The sequence below is a fragment of the Rattus norvegicus genome, chromosome 17 (assembly GCF_036323735.1).
Source record: "Rattus norvegicus strain BN/NHsdMcwi chromosome 17, GRCr8, whole genome shotgun sequence".
NCBI lineage: Eukaryota > Metazoa > Chordata > Mammalia > Rodentia > Muridae > Rattus > Rattus norvegicus.
Genome location: NC_086035.1, coordinates 19890933 through 19907144, shown reverse-complemented (window position 1 = coordinate 19907144; position 16212 = coordinate 19890933). Strand labels below are relative to the sequence as shown.

General features: G+C 45.5%; 1 protein-coding gene across 5 annotated transcripts in view; it reads right to left on the bottom strand.

Moving 5' to 3' along the window:
* Dtnbp1 (dystrobrevin binding protein 1) overlaps nt 1–15832 on the bottom strand; it is a 91458-nt gene extending 75626 nt beyond the window's left edge. Inside the window, exons 1-3 of one of the 5 annotated variants that reach the window (XM_063276720.1) lie at nt 15643–15832; nt 6942–6995; nt 5475–5525 (exon numbers count right to left, since the gene is read on the bottom strand). In XM_063276720.1, the coding sequence (XP_063132790.1) occupies nt 5475–5525; nt 6942–6995; nt 15643–15698 (161 nt within the window). In that variant the 5' untranslated portion in view covers nt 15699–15832. The other 4 variants (NM_001037664.1, XM_039096045.2, XM_063276721.1 and 1 more) reach the window with 4 other exon arrangements.
* Between the last annotated feature and the right edge of the window lie 380 nt (nt 15833–16212).

The window sequence follows — 16212 nt, the reverse complement described above, 5'->3', positions numbered from 1 at the left end:
ACATCCACACTACTGGCCTCCTACTGATGTATCGGGACACAAAGGTACTTTGGTGAAGGCACCAGGAAAGAGGAGATGGGCGGTGTGCAATCATCAAGGTCATAAAACTCATTGCCCATTACAGGTTAAAGAAAAAAGAGGCAGCACACTGACTAAATATGCTTGGTCCTAGATACAGAATAAAGGTACTGTTAAGTGACAAAGTCTGAATGACTCTGTTTGCAGCAACAGTTACCCACGTTATTTTCCTGGTCTGATCATCATGCTCTGGCTACACAAAATGCAAACACTGGGTGGAATTTCTTGCTCTAATTTTGCCATGTTTTTATAAAGCTGAAATAATCTCAAAATAATTTCAATTTTAGTTGTTACTATTGCTGTTACTGTGTGTGAGCATGCGTGATGGGTGAACACGCTGTGGCACACGTGTGGCGGTCAGAGGGCAACTCTGATAGAGAACTGGTTTTCTTTCCACCTTTACACAGGCTCTGGAAGCCAGACTCAGGTCTCCAGGCTTATCCTGCAAGTACCTGCTCACCATCTAGCCCTAAAAATGAAAAGTTCAAAGCAGGATTTCTGCACACAATATTATCCATATGGCTGCTGATAGAGAACTTGACTTTCCATCCTATCTAAAATTCTATCAAAATTACTATCTGCCCTTGACAGCTGCAGCACTTGGGAGAGCTGGCCCAGGGAGGAGAGCTCAATCAGGAGAGCTGGCCCCACCATTTGTGAGGTACTATGGGTTGGAAGGGGTGATGCCTCTCTCCTCTCCCCTCCTGCCTGTGGTAGGTAGTCAGGAGAGCCAGCCTTGCCCCCTTACTGGCTGTAGCACTAGAGGCTGCACTCACCTGGGCAACACAGTGGAGCTGGCCCAGATGGTGGAGGTACAAGTGAGCCAGCCCTGAGGGTGTGAGGGCAGAAGAGCTGACTGATGGGATAGGGTGGCCTGGCCAGAGCAGTGCTGGAGAGCTCCCCCTGGTGGTGTGGATAAAGGAGAGTTATCCCGATGACCAGCTCAGCCACTACCCAGGCCCAGATCCAGGGCTCTGAGTTGGCCCACTCTAAAATCTGTATCATCTGTGAATGGCTGGGACACAAAAGGGACAGTCCTGCTGATCCAAAGCTGCAGGATCTCCATGACACAGGACAACAACAGGACAACTAGGAGGAGTCCCGGTGAGGATCCAATATTGACAGTGTCACCTCTACCCAGACCAAGGACTCATTGTAATAAACATTAGCAACTGAAGACATATGGACAGACAGACATACTGTGGGACATACTGTGACACATTACAGCTTCCACAATGCAGTGTTTTTCTATGCTTTGTCTTTTTGTTTGGTTTTGTTTGGTTTTTATTTGGGGAAAGGGGTGCAAGGGTGAAGGGCAGATACGAGGAGACTGGATGGGGAGATGAACGAGACAAACAGTAAAATTAGCAGACGTTATCTGAACATACATACATATTTTGTGAATTCATGGTAGCTCTCTTTTTTTTTTTTTTTTTTTTTTTGGTACTTTTTTTCGGAGCTGGGGATCGAACCCAGGGCCTTGCGCTTCCTAGGCAAGAGCTCTACCACTGAGCTAAATCCCCAACCCCTCATGGTAGCTCTCTTCAAAGTCACAGAGACCCTGTCCAATCTGATAACCCCAACAACTGTGACCAGTATCCACAAATAATGAGAAGCGGTGTCCAACATTACATAACTGATATAGCCCTACTGCCATTGCCAACTAACAAAAAGCCTGACTTTTTCCTCTGGTGCATCTAACTGTAGGTATCAATTAGAATCAGCAAGTGTTCATTGAATGCCGGGCACTGTTAGGTACCAGCGTTGCCGAGATGAATTATACTCCCCACCTTGGCTGTTTCAGTAATCAGCACAGAGAACTAAATGGCTGCCAAGTAAGAGGAGCACACTAATTTCAAATCCCCAACTTGGTGGCAGACTGACCATCACTTTCTCCACCAACAGAAAGAGCAAATTAACCACTGCTTACCATTTAAACTCCAGATCCCTCTTTCCCGACACTGCGTTTCCTCTCACACTAAGTCTGTCACTTTTCTGCTGATTTGTCATTCCCTAAGTAATGACACAGATTAACCGAATGTCTTAGTTCCTCTTCTTGCTGCTATGATAAAACATCTGACAACAGCAACTTTCAGGGCAAAAGGTTTATTCAGTTCATAATTTCAGGTTACAAGGCACTGTTTTGGGGAAATGGAGACTGTAGGAGTTTGAAGCAGCTAGTACATTGCAGCCACAGTCAAGAGCCAATAGCAGACATTACACAGTAGGTACTCAGTTCTCCACTCTCACAGGGGAACCGTGTCACCACAGTGAGTGTGTCATCCCACACAATTTACATAATCCAGACAACGTCCCCACAGACATGCCCACAGGCATGCCTAAATTAGACAATCCATCATCGAGACTTCTTTCCCAGGTGACTCTGGACCACCAGACCGAATTTCATTTTCTCCACTATGAGGTTATTATGTTATGGACAAGGCTGGGAGAAAGTAGACGTCTATTACAGACTACAAAGACGTACTACTTAGTCTTTCCTGGGTCTTAACTGTCAGTCACAATTTTCAAAACATCGTTCCTAAGAGGACCCATGGCCAGGGAATGGTGCCACTCTCAATGGGCAGGTCTTCTGCCCCCAATTAGTACAATCAAGACAATGCCCTCGCAGATACGACCACAGGATGATCCCTCAAAGCAAATGTTGCTATATGCCACATGCAGCCTTGAAATGCATCGCCGTGCACTCACTTTTAGTGCATGGATAACTTTACAGCATTTACTAAAGGAAAGGCCCTGGCTATACATTCAATCACAGTTTTGGCTTTCACATTTCTTCTTTAAGTCAATGATGGAAAAGCAAAAAAAAACAAAAACAAAAAAAACAAAAAAACCCACACATTCTTATAATGTAGTAATTCGTTCAAACAATGACTTCGCGTAGTCTATGTGCGATGGCAAACCTAGTGGAAGAGTCCATAGCAAACTGACATGTTAAAATTAACTTCTCTGCTGGACAAGGAGACGGCTTTGCAACCCGGTAGAGCTCTAGGGATTTGAAAGGCTGATCCTTAAAAACCAATGATAAACTGGGGGGAGAGGTTAGTCACACTGGTGGCCACTTGTTATCTCTGCATTGTGCGGGTGGAATGAGGCAGATCCCTGAGGTTCAGCAGCCAATCTAGCCTACTTGGCAGGTTCCAGGCCAGGGACACCCGTCTCAAAAGACAAAACAAACAAAACAAAAGGGTGGGCACCTGAGGGATAACAAACAGAACTCTGACCTTCAAGTGCACACACACAAAGCTATAACTGAGAGGACGAAGAAGACAGGTGAGAGAGTAGGAAGCACTTGGAGTCTACCTCCCGACCTACACCCACTCACACTGACAGAAGAAACCCACTTCAATTAGTATTCATTAGTATAGCAGCCACCCATGCCCAGGGGCCCCCAGGTCCCACCACTGTGGCCATGTACTTGTTTCTTGAAGCAGCTTATGCAGAGTGAGCACAGGTATTAAGAAACCTGCCTTGTCGTTATTAGAGATCTGTGCTCTGGTTACTACTTACTGTGTCTGATCTGGAAGGTAGCGACACGGAGGAAGCCACAATGCACAGATCCCTCAGTCATGTCAGAGACATTACATCTAAAAGGCCAGCACCTGAATTCAGTCTCCCATCGTTTCTTTTCCTTTTTTTTTTTCCAGTGTTTCGATTCCTTTTTTTTTTTTTTTTAATTGTCAGACATTTAAAGAGTAGAGTAAAATATTCAAGAGCAACCACATATATGGTGACTCTGCTGTGGCTGAAACAGGCTGGGTATCTTAATTAGGGTTTTACAGACACCATGACCCAGGCAAATCTTATGGAGGACAATAGATATTTGGAGCCAGCTTACAGGTTCAGAGGTTCAGTGCATCATCATCAAGGTGGGAGCGTGGCAGCACCCAGGCAGGCATGGTGCAGAGCTGAGAGTTCTACATCCTCATCTGAAGGCTGCTAGCACAGTACTCACTGCCAGGGAGCCAGAGTGAGGGTCTTACGCCCACACCCACAGTGACACACCTACTCCAACAGGGCCACACCCCTAACAGTGCCACTCCCTGGGCTAAACATATTCAAGCCAGCACACTGGTGAAAACGGGTTGAGCACACAGCTCAGTGTTCACTCATGGGGCGCCCCACAAGAACCTAGATGCAGTCTGAGGCCAGCCTATTCTACATGGTTCAGAGCTACACACAAGGACCTTTGTCTGGGGGAAAAGAGATGGTCCTTCACACAGGCCCTTGCCATGCTGGTACAGTACACCTCTCTAGATGGAGACGCTAGCGCCCGTGAAGTGGTATGTGACACTGGTTTTAGCTGTTCTACTTTAACAAGGTAATGACACCGAGCACTTGATGTCCTTGTCAGCCATGAGTATCTTCACTCAGAGATGTCTAGTCCACTGTGTTTCTTTGTTCTTTGTTTTTTTGTTTTGTTTTTTTTTTTCCGGAGCTGGGACCGAACCCAGGGCCTTGCACTTGCTAGGCAAGTGCTCTACCGCTAAGCTAAATCCCCAATCCCACCACTTGTGTTTCTTCACGGAGCCACGCTTTTATTGCTGAGTTAAACATGCTCTTTACATACAATACATGTTAGTCCTTCATCAATCAACAATATACAAATATTTTCTTTTCCTGTGGCTTTTTGTTTAGTTTTCTTGACAGTGTTCTTTGTGACCAATAATAACAAAAAATGCTTAATTTTGATTATGTTTACCAGTGTTTTTTTCTCTTGTTGCTTAAGCTTTTGTTTCCTGTCTAAGAAAAGCCATTACCTTATTATTATCATGTCAATAGAAATCGACTGAGAAATAAGTGGTATAACATTAAGATCCATAGAGTAGGTTCTGAACAAGTCCACCAAGCCTTTGGCTTGATTTCCAGTACCATATAAACCAGACTTGGTGGTTCATGTCTGTAATCCCAATACTCAGGAAGTGGAGGCAGGAGGATCAGGAAGTTCAAAGTGGTCATCTGCTGTACAGAACACAACCCTAGCCTGGGCTGCATAAGACCCTGTCTTTAAAACAAACAAACAAAACCCAAACTGAGTTCTCTAATTTGGACTCATCCACAAGTAAAACCAATAGTGATTATCTATCCTAAACATGAACCAATAGTGATTATCTATCCTAAACATGAACCAATAGTGATTATCTATCCTAAACATGAACCAATAGTGATTATCTGTCCTAAACATGAACCAATAGTGATTATCTATCCTAAACATGATCCAATAGTGATTATCTATCCTAAACATGAACGGCCTTTTACTGAGCAGGGGAAGCAGAAGCCTTCAAGAAGCATCAAATTTAGGTGTTTTAACTGTACAGCTGTAAAGTATTTTAAAAACAAACATTGACAGCACAACTCTTTGAAGGGAAATACTGTACCTGCTAAGTAAGTCCAGTCCAGCAGAGTACTTTGGTAAGTAGGGAGCAGTCCTGCCAAGAGAAACACTTATTAAACTGCTGCATATCCACACAACTTTAAAGAACTGTTACCCACAAGAATTCTGGCATTGCTGATCATTACGTAAATAATTTTAAAGCCACTAATGAGGAGCTGGAGCAGTGGTTCAACAGTTAAGAAAACTGACTACTCTTCCAGAGGACCTGGGTTCAATTTCCAGCATCCACATGGCTGCTCACAACCATTTGTAAGTCCAGTCCAGAGGACTCTCTGCTAGCCTCTATGGTAGACAGTCATGTGAGCAAAACACCTATATACATAATCTTTAAAAAAAAAGATTAAAAATCACTACTGAAGAGGCCTGAGAGTGGCTCAAGCTGTTCTTGCAGAGAACTCAGTTCCCAGTACCACATCATGCAGCTCACCAGTGCTGCTATGAGGGGCTTGGCAGACTTCTGGCCTCTGTAGGCCCCTACGTGCAGGTACTGCACATAAAATTATGCAGGCAGACATACAAATACTGACAGTTGTGAGGAATTTTAGCAGAAGCATAGTATCTGGCATGAATCTAAGGAGATGGCACCTAGACTCTGAAGTAGCCTTTGGTCAGGGATTGTTAGCTGAGGTTTTATGGGGTTGGTCCTCTGAAGGATTCTTAGAGCCTTTGACATGCCTAGTAAGTCTGGATGTCTCCTATGACTGAGAATTGTTTTAGGTGATGGCTCCTTCAGGACAACCTCTAGATCCGACAAGAGGTTTCAGTTTGCTAAAAGTGCATTCTATGCAACGGTCAAAGGCACGTCCAGGAAGCTGGTGTTCAGTCTTTGAGAGGACTGAGCATCTGCTGCTTAGGAAGCCTAAGCTCAGGCCACAGCACCTCTCTTTCCCAAGTAACCAGGAACACCAACACACAATTTACTTAAAGTTTTGGAAAGTGTATTACTTCAGAAGTGACATACTGCAACATAACAATAGGACCTTGGCAGGCAGATTGTTTCTTGCATATTATATGATACACATCTTCACGTGTTAGATAAAGAACATAGATATGCTGGCTCAAAGTTCACTGCTTACAGTGAAACTGAACCAGGTCACAGACTTTCCACAACTCTAGTGTTGGCCTGTAAAACAGTAACGCATCCACGGGGCCTCACTACCAAGCTGCTTCACTACTCGTAAGCTGTACAGTAGTCCAGAACGCGAACTCACACTAGTTCTGAGCAACAACCCCACTGACTGACCTTGTGAAACGACTACAGCTTTCCATCGTCTCACAAGTTTACTACATAATTTCCAGGTCACAATATTTAGAAAGAATCAATACTTTCTTGTGGCCAGATGCACTCTGTTTTACAGACCCAAAGTCTATAGAATGATTTCCTTACAGTCTTAACCAAAAGCTCTATGCAATTCAAGTCACGCAACTAAAGCTTTTGGCACGCACTTACCTGGGTCTGCTTTTTACTTTTGCTTCTTTTGACTTGTCGCTTAACGTCTTTAGCCTATAAAGGAACAAATATAAATGATACTTTTAACAAGTCAAGACTTTCAACTCCATAGGGCCTTAGCCCACATCCCACCCCACAATTACAATGTTCAAAAGAAACAGCAATTTCTTTCCTACAAAAATAATTTGTACACCTCTCTAGCTGAGTTTAATTACATAAAGCCCTAGCTGTCCTGGAAGCAATAAACTTCTCCACAGGTGAGAGCCAAGGGGCTACTTTTAAAGCCATGTTCTACCACGCTCACTCCAATCTCAGAAAACATGAAGTTGTGACAATTTAGAGTTCTCCTAAGATTGGCATACACAGCAGTGTACCCACTCAAGTAGGACCACATGTGCAGGTGAGTATGGAAGACAGTCTGCACAGCGTCTCTATGCTGGTATCTCAAGTACAGAGTTCTAGGGTTTTAATTTCTTAAATATATTGAGTTTTCTGTCTTCTCCATAAAATAACACCCCCCCTTTAAAAAATCAACTGATTTGGGATAAGGTAAAGAGAGATTATTACAGAGAAGGAAGATAAAACACTGTAAGGTTCAGTGACAGCATCCCCATGCGGCTCCTTAACGACCATCTGTTTCAGAAATTGGTCTTTAACCAAATGTAATGTGTGGAACTTATGTGATCTGGATTTGGGTAAATCAGCTGTAAAAAGGCATTTCTAAAAAGCAAGGGAATCTGCTGAGGGGCTGAGCTAGCTGATGACATCAGTGAATCTGTGTACCTTGGTTAGTCCTGACTGTGGCAGTACATTTATGTAATGTTCTTGTTAGTGAATGTCCCCTGAGAGGTACAGCAGATCTGTAGGAACAACTGTGACAGGAAAAAAATGCCAACTCCTGAAGACTGCTGACTGAGAAGTGGATATATGGGGCTCCATCACTATTCTAGTTTTATGTATGTGTCAAGCTTTCATGAAAAAGAAAATGTGTCCTTAAGCTAGATATGGAAGTATATGACCATATTCTTAGCAATAGGGGAAGCTGAGGTAGGATGATTAAGTGTTCAAGGCAAGTTTGAGATCTTGTCTCAAAAAATATTTTTCTAACAATAGAAAAGTCTTTAATCTTTTCTCATCATACGTTCTCAAAAACAACAACAACAAAAAAAAACAAACAAACAAAAAAACCCAAAACCTATCAATGCATCAAAATTTAGAATAAAATCCGAGGCAACGAGAAAAAGTTTAGCAAAGAAAAGGATGAGGGGTTTCAGCTGTTAGCATTCCTTCTAAGCTCCGCCCAACAGATGCCTGGTTTGATATAAAAGGGGCTGTTTGGCCCCTCCTCGATCTCTTACTCTCTCTGCCTTTTTCTCTGACCCTTATCCTTTTCTCCCCTCCACCTCCACTGCTCTTGGCTGGCCCCTCATCCTCTTCTTCCTCCTCTTCTTCCTGGCTTCTTCCTCCTCCTCTTCTTTCTCCCCCACTTCCCCTTTCCTCCCTTCCCAACTCCCCTTCCCATGTCCTAATTAACTATTTTACACTATACCCACTGTGTGGCTGGTACTTCAGGGGAAGGGCTACCTCAACATGGGCCTGCCAAAGGCACTCCTCACACCTCACTACACTGGCTCTACAAAACATATCCTGACTCTTCTTTTTATAAAACACAACGACCACTATTATTTCCTTCCTTTCCATTCTTTTTTATTCATCTGTTTTTTAAAGACATGGTCTCACTATGTATGTCTCCCTGGCTCTCCTGGAACTCACTATGTACACCAGACTGACCTCAAACCTACAAAGATCCACATACCGCTGCTGCCTGAGTGCTAGGATTAAAGGCACGCACCACCATCCCTGTCTCTAATATTCTTATTTTCAGGTAAAAAATATAAAATTAACACACACACACACACACACACACACACACACACACACACTTTTTTCTCTTAGGAAGAAAGACAAGTGGTTCCTTTTTGAACACACAGACTAGGAAAAGCACTGGAAGTAGTCTAGCATCTCCACCAGGAGCAACATACATTCCTATACAAATTCTGAGCTGTAAACTTAACAGAGTCTATTTCGTGGACACTGGGAAGAAAATACTTATCCAGGTGAATACCCAAGTTTCTTCAAATATGAAATACTAATATTTTATCCAACCATATAGATTTGCCAGCAATTAAGTAAAAATTCTAACATGATCTAGGAGCAATCTGAAAAATTCAGATCTACCTCAAATAAAAAAATGTGGCTATTACTTGATAAAAACAAAAGTTTATCAAGAAACTATCAAGAAAGTTGAAAAGTAGGGCTGAGACAGTTTACTTTGCAAAATTCCATCAAGACAACCCTGAGGACCTGAGTTCAGATCCCCAGAATCCATGTAAAAGCCAGGGCAGCATCTGTAATGCTTGCAGTCAGAAGCAGGGACAAGCCACTCTCTGGAGCTCACAGGCTAGTCAGCCTAGTGGAACTGATGAGCCCTATCTCAAAAAAACAAAGAAAGGTGGAAAGTGATTTAGAAAACAAACAAAACCCCCAGCATGGCCTCTGGTCTCCACAAGCATTCATCCATATTCACACAAACATGGACACACAAAGCACACACAATGAAAAGCTATGCATATTTCTGAGCCAGGGTGAAATGCCGTAGAGCTTCCCAGTGTGCCGGGTCCTGTGAATGTGTGTCCCACCCTAGTCTCAGTCTTCTTTCCAAACCACACACTCTCAGGCCCCTGCAAGCGCTGTAAGAACACGAACACATGGACTTCCCTACTAGACAAACCAAAGCAAACCTTCCAATCCGGAGCACCAAACCTCAAATCTATTCTAACTGCCCAGTGATTTTATTTTTAAAGGTTCCAGACATGTTATTTTGACACTAGCACATTCATGTCCTCAAGTTTTGAAGACACTAAAATGCAGGGTTCTAACTGTGAAATGGAAGTAATTTCGAAAAGAGGAAGAGACGCGTGTGGAGCACTGCAGAGGAAGAGACGCGTGTGGAGCACTGCAGAGGAAGAGACGCGTGTGGAGCACTGCAGAGGAAGAGACGCGTGTGGAGCACTGCAGAGGAAGAGACGCGTGTGGAGCACTGCAGAGGAAGAGACGCGTGTGGAGCACTGCAGTAACTCCAGTGACAAACAGAGCTGCTCGATGGCTCGGCTGCACGGGACCACACACAGCACTTCACCTGTGTCCCCATCAACTCCTACCTTGTCCACATCATCAGCTAGGAGCAAAGGGGGTGATGGCTGCTTTGGAAGCTACAAAATAAGACGCAATTATTTAACCACATTCACCTGTCATCTCACAAATCAAATCTGTCACATTTTTACATAGCTCTCTTATTCTATGTGTGGCACAGAGAGATGGGGGGGGGCAGAGGAGCAAATCTCAAAAGAAAAACCACTCTATATAAAAGTGTACACAAGCTCTGCAGTCTGAGGAATCCACACCAAAGTGGCGCATACTCAGAAAAGGAAAAATACTTTCAAACCACTTTGGCCCTAACATATCCCAAACACAGTGTTTAAGTTCTGACCCAGCTCCAAGGGTACCTTCAGTTTCCAACAGCTTCATGTAGGATCATGAGATCACTGTCAACTGTCCCTTCCCCTCAAGTATGTTGGTATATGCCATCCTGCATGCAGACACAAAGCTGACCTTCACAATGTCTACATCCTTTCATCTCTCACTGCTGACGGCTCGACCACCGCCTGTCATGCTCTTCCTCTTCTAAGTCTGCCAGACTCACCATCTCCACTGGCTCACGCTTATCACGGGTAACTTCTGTTCCCCATCCCTAACCCCAAACACAGAAATACATGCAGCCCTATCCCTCAATCTGTTAGTCACGACAGCTGAGATGTTCTAGACATTCTATATACTGCCACTAGGATGAAAACAATGTCCTTACTTCCTAGGTTGTCTGTGCCATAGCCCCAGGGTCTAACACAAAGCAAGAACGGGACAAATATTTGATAGATTAAGCAAAGCATGAAAAGTTCTCTAGTCCCAGGTCCTGGACTTCCCCCCAGCTATGCCTCCTGTAAGAGCTTCCATTTCTCCAGTACCTTTACTGAGACCTATGACTGTGCTCCATCCTTGTTCTCCAAGGCCCAGAGGACTTGCTCCCTGAGCTCACACAGCAGCAGCAGCACGTCACCAGTGTATACCTAAATCCAGGACTTGCTCCCTGAGCTCACATCACCAGTGGCTTTAACATTCAGCTCGTTAGGCTCTGCTTCTCATTACCGCCAGGGCAGAAACTGCTTCTGGGACTTGGGTAGCTAAGATTCAACTGCATTTCTTCATATACATTTCTCCCTATATACTATGCAAATCGAGCAAATGGTCTCTCCTACCTTTGGAAAGCACCTACGACATAAAGAGGGCATGTGGCAGGTACACACATGCAGGTAAACATTCATTCACACATACAACAGAATACATGAATCTAAGAAATGAAAATTAAACTGGAATGCATAAGAGGAAGGCACTTGGCACTAACTACTATGTCCACATATATGGGCACCTGCACCCACACACAGACACAAACATACTACTTATATAGGAGGGAGGGTTGATCAGCTGAGAGAGCAGCGTAGTGACGACCGCCTGCTACCACAGGTCCTGAGTTCCATTCCCAGAACCTAAAAAATAAGGAGTTGAAATCCTAGAAAAGTCAACATGGCAAGCAAAGCTTTGCCTACAGACCACACTGAATTAAATTCTTAGATATTCTTCTTTGGGCAATCTAAACCTATGGAAGAGAAGAGAACGAAGATAGTGAACAAGAAGAGAATGAGGCAGTGGTGCCTTTGGAAGCATGACAAACAGGAAACACGAGCATGTAACATAAGCCACAACCCTTCAGGAAATCTGTGTCCCAGTTCCCCTAAGACTTTACATCCTCATACCTATGCGTTTGTTCATAACTGCTCAAAAGTTAAAAAGAAAAGCAAACAAAAACCATCCACGTATGTACTTTCATTAGATTCCCAGAGAGCCAATCTGGTCTCACAAGAAAAGAACAGAGTGCTGGAGAGATGGCTCAGTGGTTAGAGCACTGACTGCTCTCCCAGGGGTCTGGAGTTCAATTCCCAGCAAACACATGGTGGCTCACAACCATCTGTAATGAGATCTGGTGCCCTCTTCTGGTGTGCCTGAAGACAGCTATAGTGTACTCATATACATAAAAATAAATAATAAGTCTTAAGAAAGAAAGAAAGAAAGAAAGAAAGAAAGAAAGAAAGAAAGAGAGAAAGAAAGAAGCAAACAAGCAAACAAACAAGGCATGGCCAACACTTTTAAAAAACAGGGCCTGGGGTTGGGGATTTAGCTCAGTGGTAGAGCGCTTGCCTAGGAAGCGCAAGGCCCTGGGTTCGATCCCCAGCTCCGAAAAAAAGAACCAAAAAAAAACAAAAAAACAAAAAAAACAAAACAGGGCCTGTTCTACAGGAATTCCCTAACATGGCTCCTTAGAATCAAGTCAAGTGAAAACAGAACTCAGGACAAAGAACTCTGCCTGAGACCCAGAGGCAGTGTCCTCCAGCTCCAAGGCTTTTGGGCTGCCTGCTTAGGGAAAAGAACATGATAAAACCACACCACCAGGTTTGTGCTGGTGCTGGCACCACAGAGAAAAGTTTCCGAAGAAAGGCCACAAGAGCTGGAGGATGGTGCTCAGCAGTGCCTAGCGTGTGTGAGGCACTGAAAAAGAAGAGGCTAGAGAGGCTAGAACCCTAAGGACAACCTAGATTCCTCCGGACTATCTGTAATCTCTATAACCCTCCTATAACAACCATGACTGTACATTGCATCTCCCATGAAGTCAGAATGGAATGGAGATATTGTACCCTCTTGTAGCTAAAGTCCCTTCCCTTGAGAGACCTTTTCCTGCCCCTACGATAGCTACAAAGTTCACTCTGGGAGCCGATGAGTTTACTGAGCTTCCCTATAGAGCACAGGTGAGGTGCGTGCATCTCAACAGGCCGCACCTGGAAAGCCTCTACGCTGGAGAGATGAGGACTCCCCTGTAGCGACAGGGATGGCGCTCTAGTCATCCCCACCAATCCCCTCTGGAGGCCAAGCACAATTACTTCAGCACTGAACTCAACAAGTGTCAGCAGGGAGCAGCTGGATACTCAGGTGAGGAGGGGTCATCAGCCGGACCAGCTGGGCTCCTTCTGCACCTGGGAAGCAGCTGAATCCCACAAGAGAAGAGTCATGGAGGACATCAGATGGACGCGATTCAGTCAGTAAGGGGTCATTCTCTTAGGAGAACAATAAAACAGTCCTATTTGGGGGAAGGGAGCAGAGAAATGTCTCAGCAGTTGAGAAGACTTGTCCTTCCAAAGGATTCAAGTTTGGTTCCCAGCAATCACATGGCAGCTCACAACTGTCTGTCACCCCATTGCCTGGGGATCCCATGCCCTCGTCTCTCCTCTGCAGGCAGCTGCTCATACATAATATACACACACAGAGACATACGTTCACACGGACTAAAAAAAATTAAAGAGAATTTGTCATAAATTTTCAGACACAGAAACAAGCATAAAAATCTAGAGTCATGACTCCTGTTAGCTCTTAGGAGCAACGCTATACACATCAAACTCAGAGCAACTTGAACACAGGACACTTAAAAAATGTCCTAGAAGGCAGCTGTTCTGTCTGCAGAACACTCGCTCTACCTACCCAGGGTCCTGCAGGGAAATCAGGTTCACTCTGATAGCCTTGGGAGGTGACTGATGAGACTCAACCGAACCCCTCAGCGTCCATTACGGTAGAAACGTGTACTTGATTTCTGTTTAATTTCGTAGCCAAGGCCAAATATAAAGCAAACAGTAAGCTCCCAGGCAGGAAGATGGAAGAATTAGGAATGGGGCTCTGTTGTGGTGCTTCTGTTGTTGGTCCCTCAGTAAAGAATGTGGAAGAAATCGAGGCCCTCAGCAGTGAGAGCTGCCTTTCACTGGCAGACACACATAATTTGAAGAGTGTTAGCTCCCTCCCTGCCAGGTAACAGGACAATGGTGCCGTCTGCTGACCAGTCAGTTCAGTAACCTGTGCAGAAAGGAAGTTGTTCAACTGAGCTGGCCCCAGGCTATGACATCGACTTCCAAGGGGCCCTAACCACATCTCCTCATCTTCTGTCCTTAACTAAACTCTAAACCTTTTTTAAGCCATCGAGATCTCTGAAGGTGGTGTGGGGCTGTGCAGTCCAGAGTCCACATTCCTAAGCAAGCATCAAGCCCAGGAAAGAGTTCAGAGACAAACATGTGATGTATACTCCTAGCCAACTACCAAAAGGGGCTGCGGAGCCATCAAAGAATTCCTTGAAGTAATAACAGAAGGGTATTCAAATGGGGTTTAGTCATGGCCACTCTCATGCTACAAGCAGGCTCTGACAGCGATACACCAAAGTTTTTAAAGTTTACATTAAAAAAAAAGGAAGTTACTTTTCCTAAATTTTTACTTTAAAAAAATGCAAGCATGAAGTAACACTTAACACTGAATAACTCCTTAGGCATCCATAATTAACACTGGCAAGAACACAAAAGGAAACTATCAGTAATGCTTTATACACACTGGAAGCGGTCAAGTATCTGCCAGTTTGTTACTATTCAACAGGCAAACAGTATAAGCATTTTTTTTTTTTTTGTTCTCCGAGATGGGAAATCGGCTGTCATTTTCCCCATTAAAGTAGCATTATGTCAAAACAAAGGTGCCTTCACAGTAGGAACAATCTCCAAACATATGACAGACCAGCAGGGGGCGGGATGCCTGAAACCACAGCGTTGGGGAGGCTGAAGCAGGAGTATTCCCACCAGTTCAAGACCTATCTGGGCTACAGGGTGAGGCAGTGTCTCAAAACAAAAGAAAACAAAAACAAACAACAACAACAACAAAAACCGAACAAACCAAAGGGATGGCAGGTTCTTTACAATGTGACACTTTTTGTAAAGCAAGAAAAGGAATTAAATACAAAAAAAAAACATGCAAACAGTCCTTACTGCCTACTTAACACAGCCACTAACAGCCCCACTAACTCTGCGAGATACCATCACTACTATCTTACAGTAGCGTAAGCAGAGACAAGAGACTGGGCTACTTGCAGTCAGGTTAGGTGGTAAAATCCTACAGCAGTGCTCTAGCCAGCCTGGCGCCCACTAAAGTTCCCAGACTTTGTAGCACATCGGAGGCCGTGACATTCTGCCTTAACCCAAGCTCAGAGTGGCGAGAGCCAAGAAATTGCGAAAGGTTCCCGGGGTTGTCCAAAGTTTAGGCAACTCCGGTGTGAACAGCAGCTTCGTTCCAGTTCTGTCCCTCTGGCCCAGCTCCTCCATCAGAGCGGTAAACCGGGATAAAGGCAGAGAAGGCCGGAGAAGGGGTGGTCAAAGATCCGGCCGAACCGTCCCGGCTGAAACAGGAGGGTGAGGCGGGGACCCGGTGAGTCCTGCCCCGGGTAGGCCCGTGGGCGCCCAGTGCGGAGGACACAGCCTCTCACGTGACCATCCTGGCCCGTCAAGCTGCACTGCCCCGCGAAAGGGCATCCCGCCCGCTAGGACCAAAGTGACTCGGTGCCGCCGCCGGGACGCTGGGAAGTTCGTTGTCTCCTTGGCGCGAGAGCGCGCCGACCGGACGGGAACTCCTTGCCCCCGCGTGGGGCCCTTTCAGCCGCCCACCGCGAACTCACCCGGAGGTGAAATCCTGCTGCACGCTCAGCAGCCGCTCGCGCAGGGTCTCCAGCATCGCGTCCCCTCCCTCAGGCCTCGCTCCGCCGCGCCCTCGGACGCCGTCGGGCGCCCCCGCCCCGCACGCCCGTTCTCGCTTCACGCCGCAGCCGCCGAGCCTTCCGCGTCCCCGCCCCCTCCGCGCGCCCGGCCCGCGCAGCCGCAGTGCCGCGCTCAGGGAAGCCTCGGGCTGCGCCGAGGGGCGGGGCTTTCGCGAGCGCGCTCGCCCTCTCTGCAGGTCGCTCCCGCTTCTAGCCGGAACCCAGCCTTCTCCAAGGTTATAACTGAAGCGTAAATGCTTCTTGGAAGGATGATTTCAGTCCCTGCGCTCTTTAGTGAGGGGTTGGTTCTCAAGAGACGGAAGAGCGCTGTGGGAATCTTGTGTAGCTGCGCCTCCCTACAACAACACTGAATCAAGGATTTGGGGTTTGTCAGTGATGATCACCTGTCTCCATACTCTTACTTTTCACACTCTAGATCTTTGACCGACCCCATCAAATAAATGTGCCCTTCCTATCTCCATGTTGCCAAAG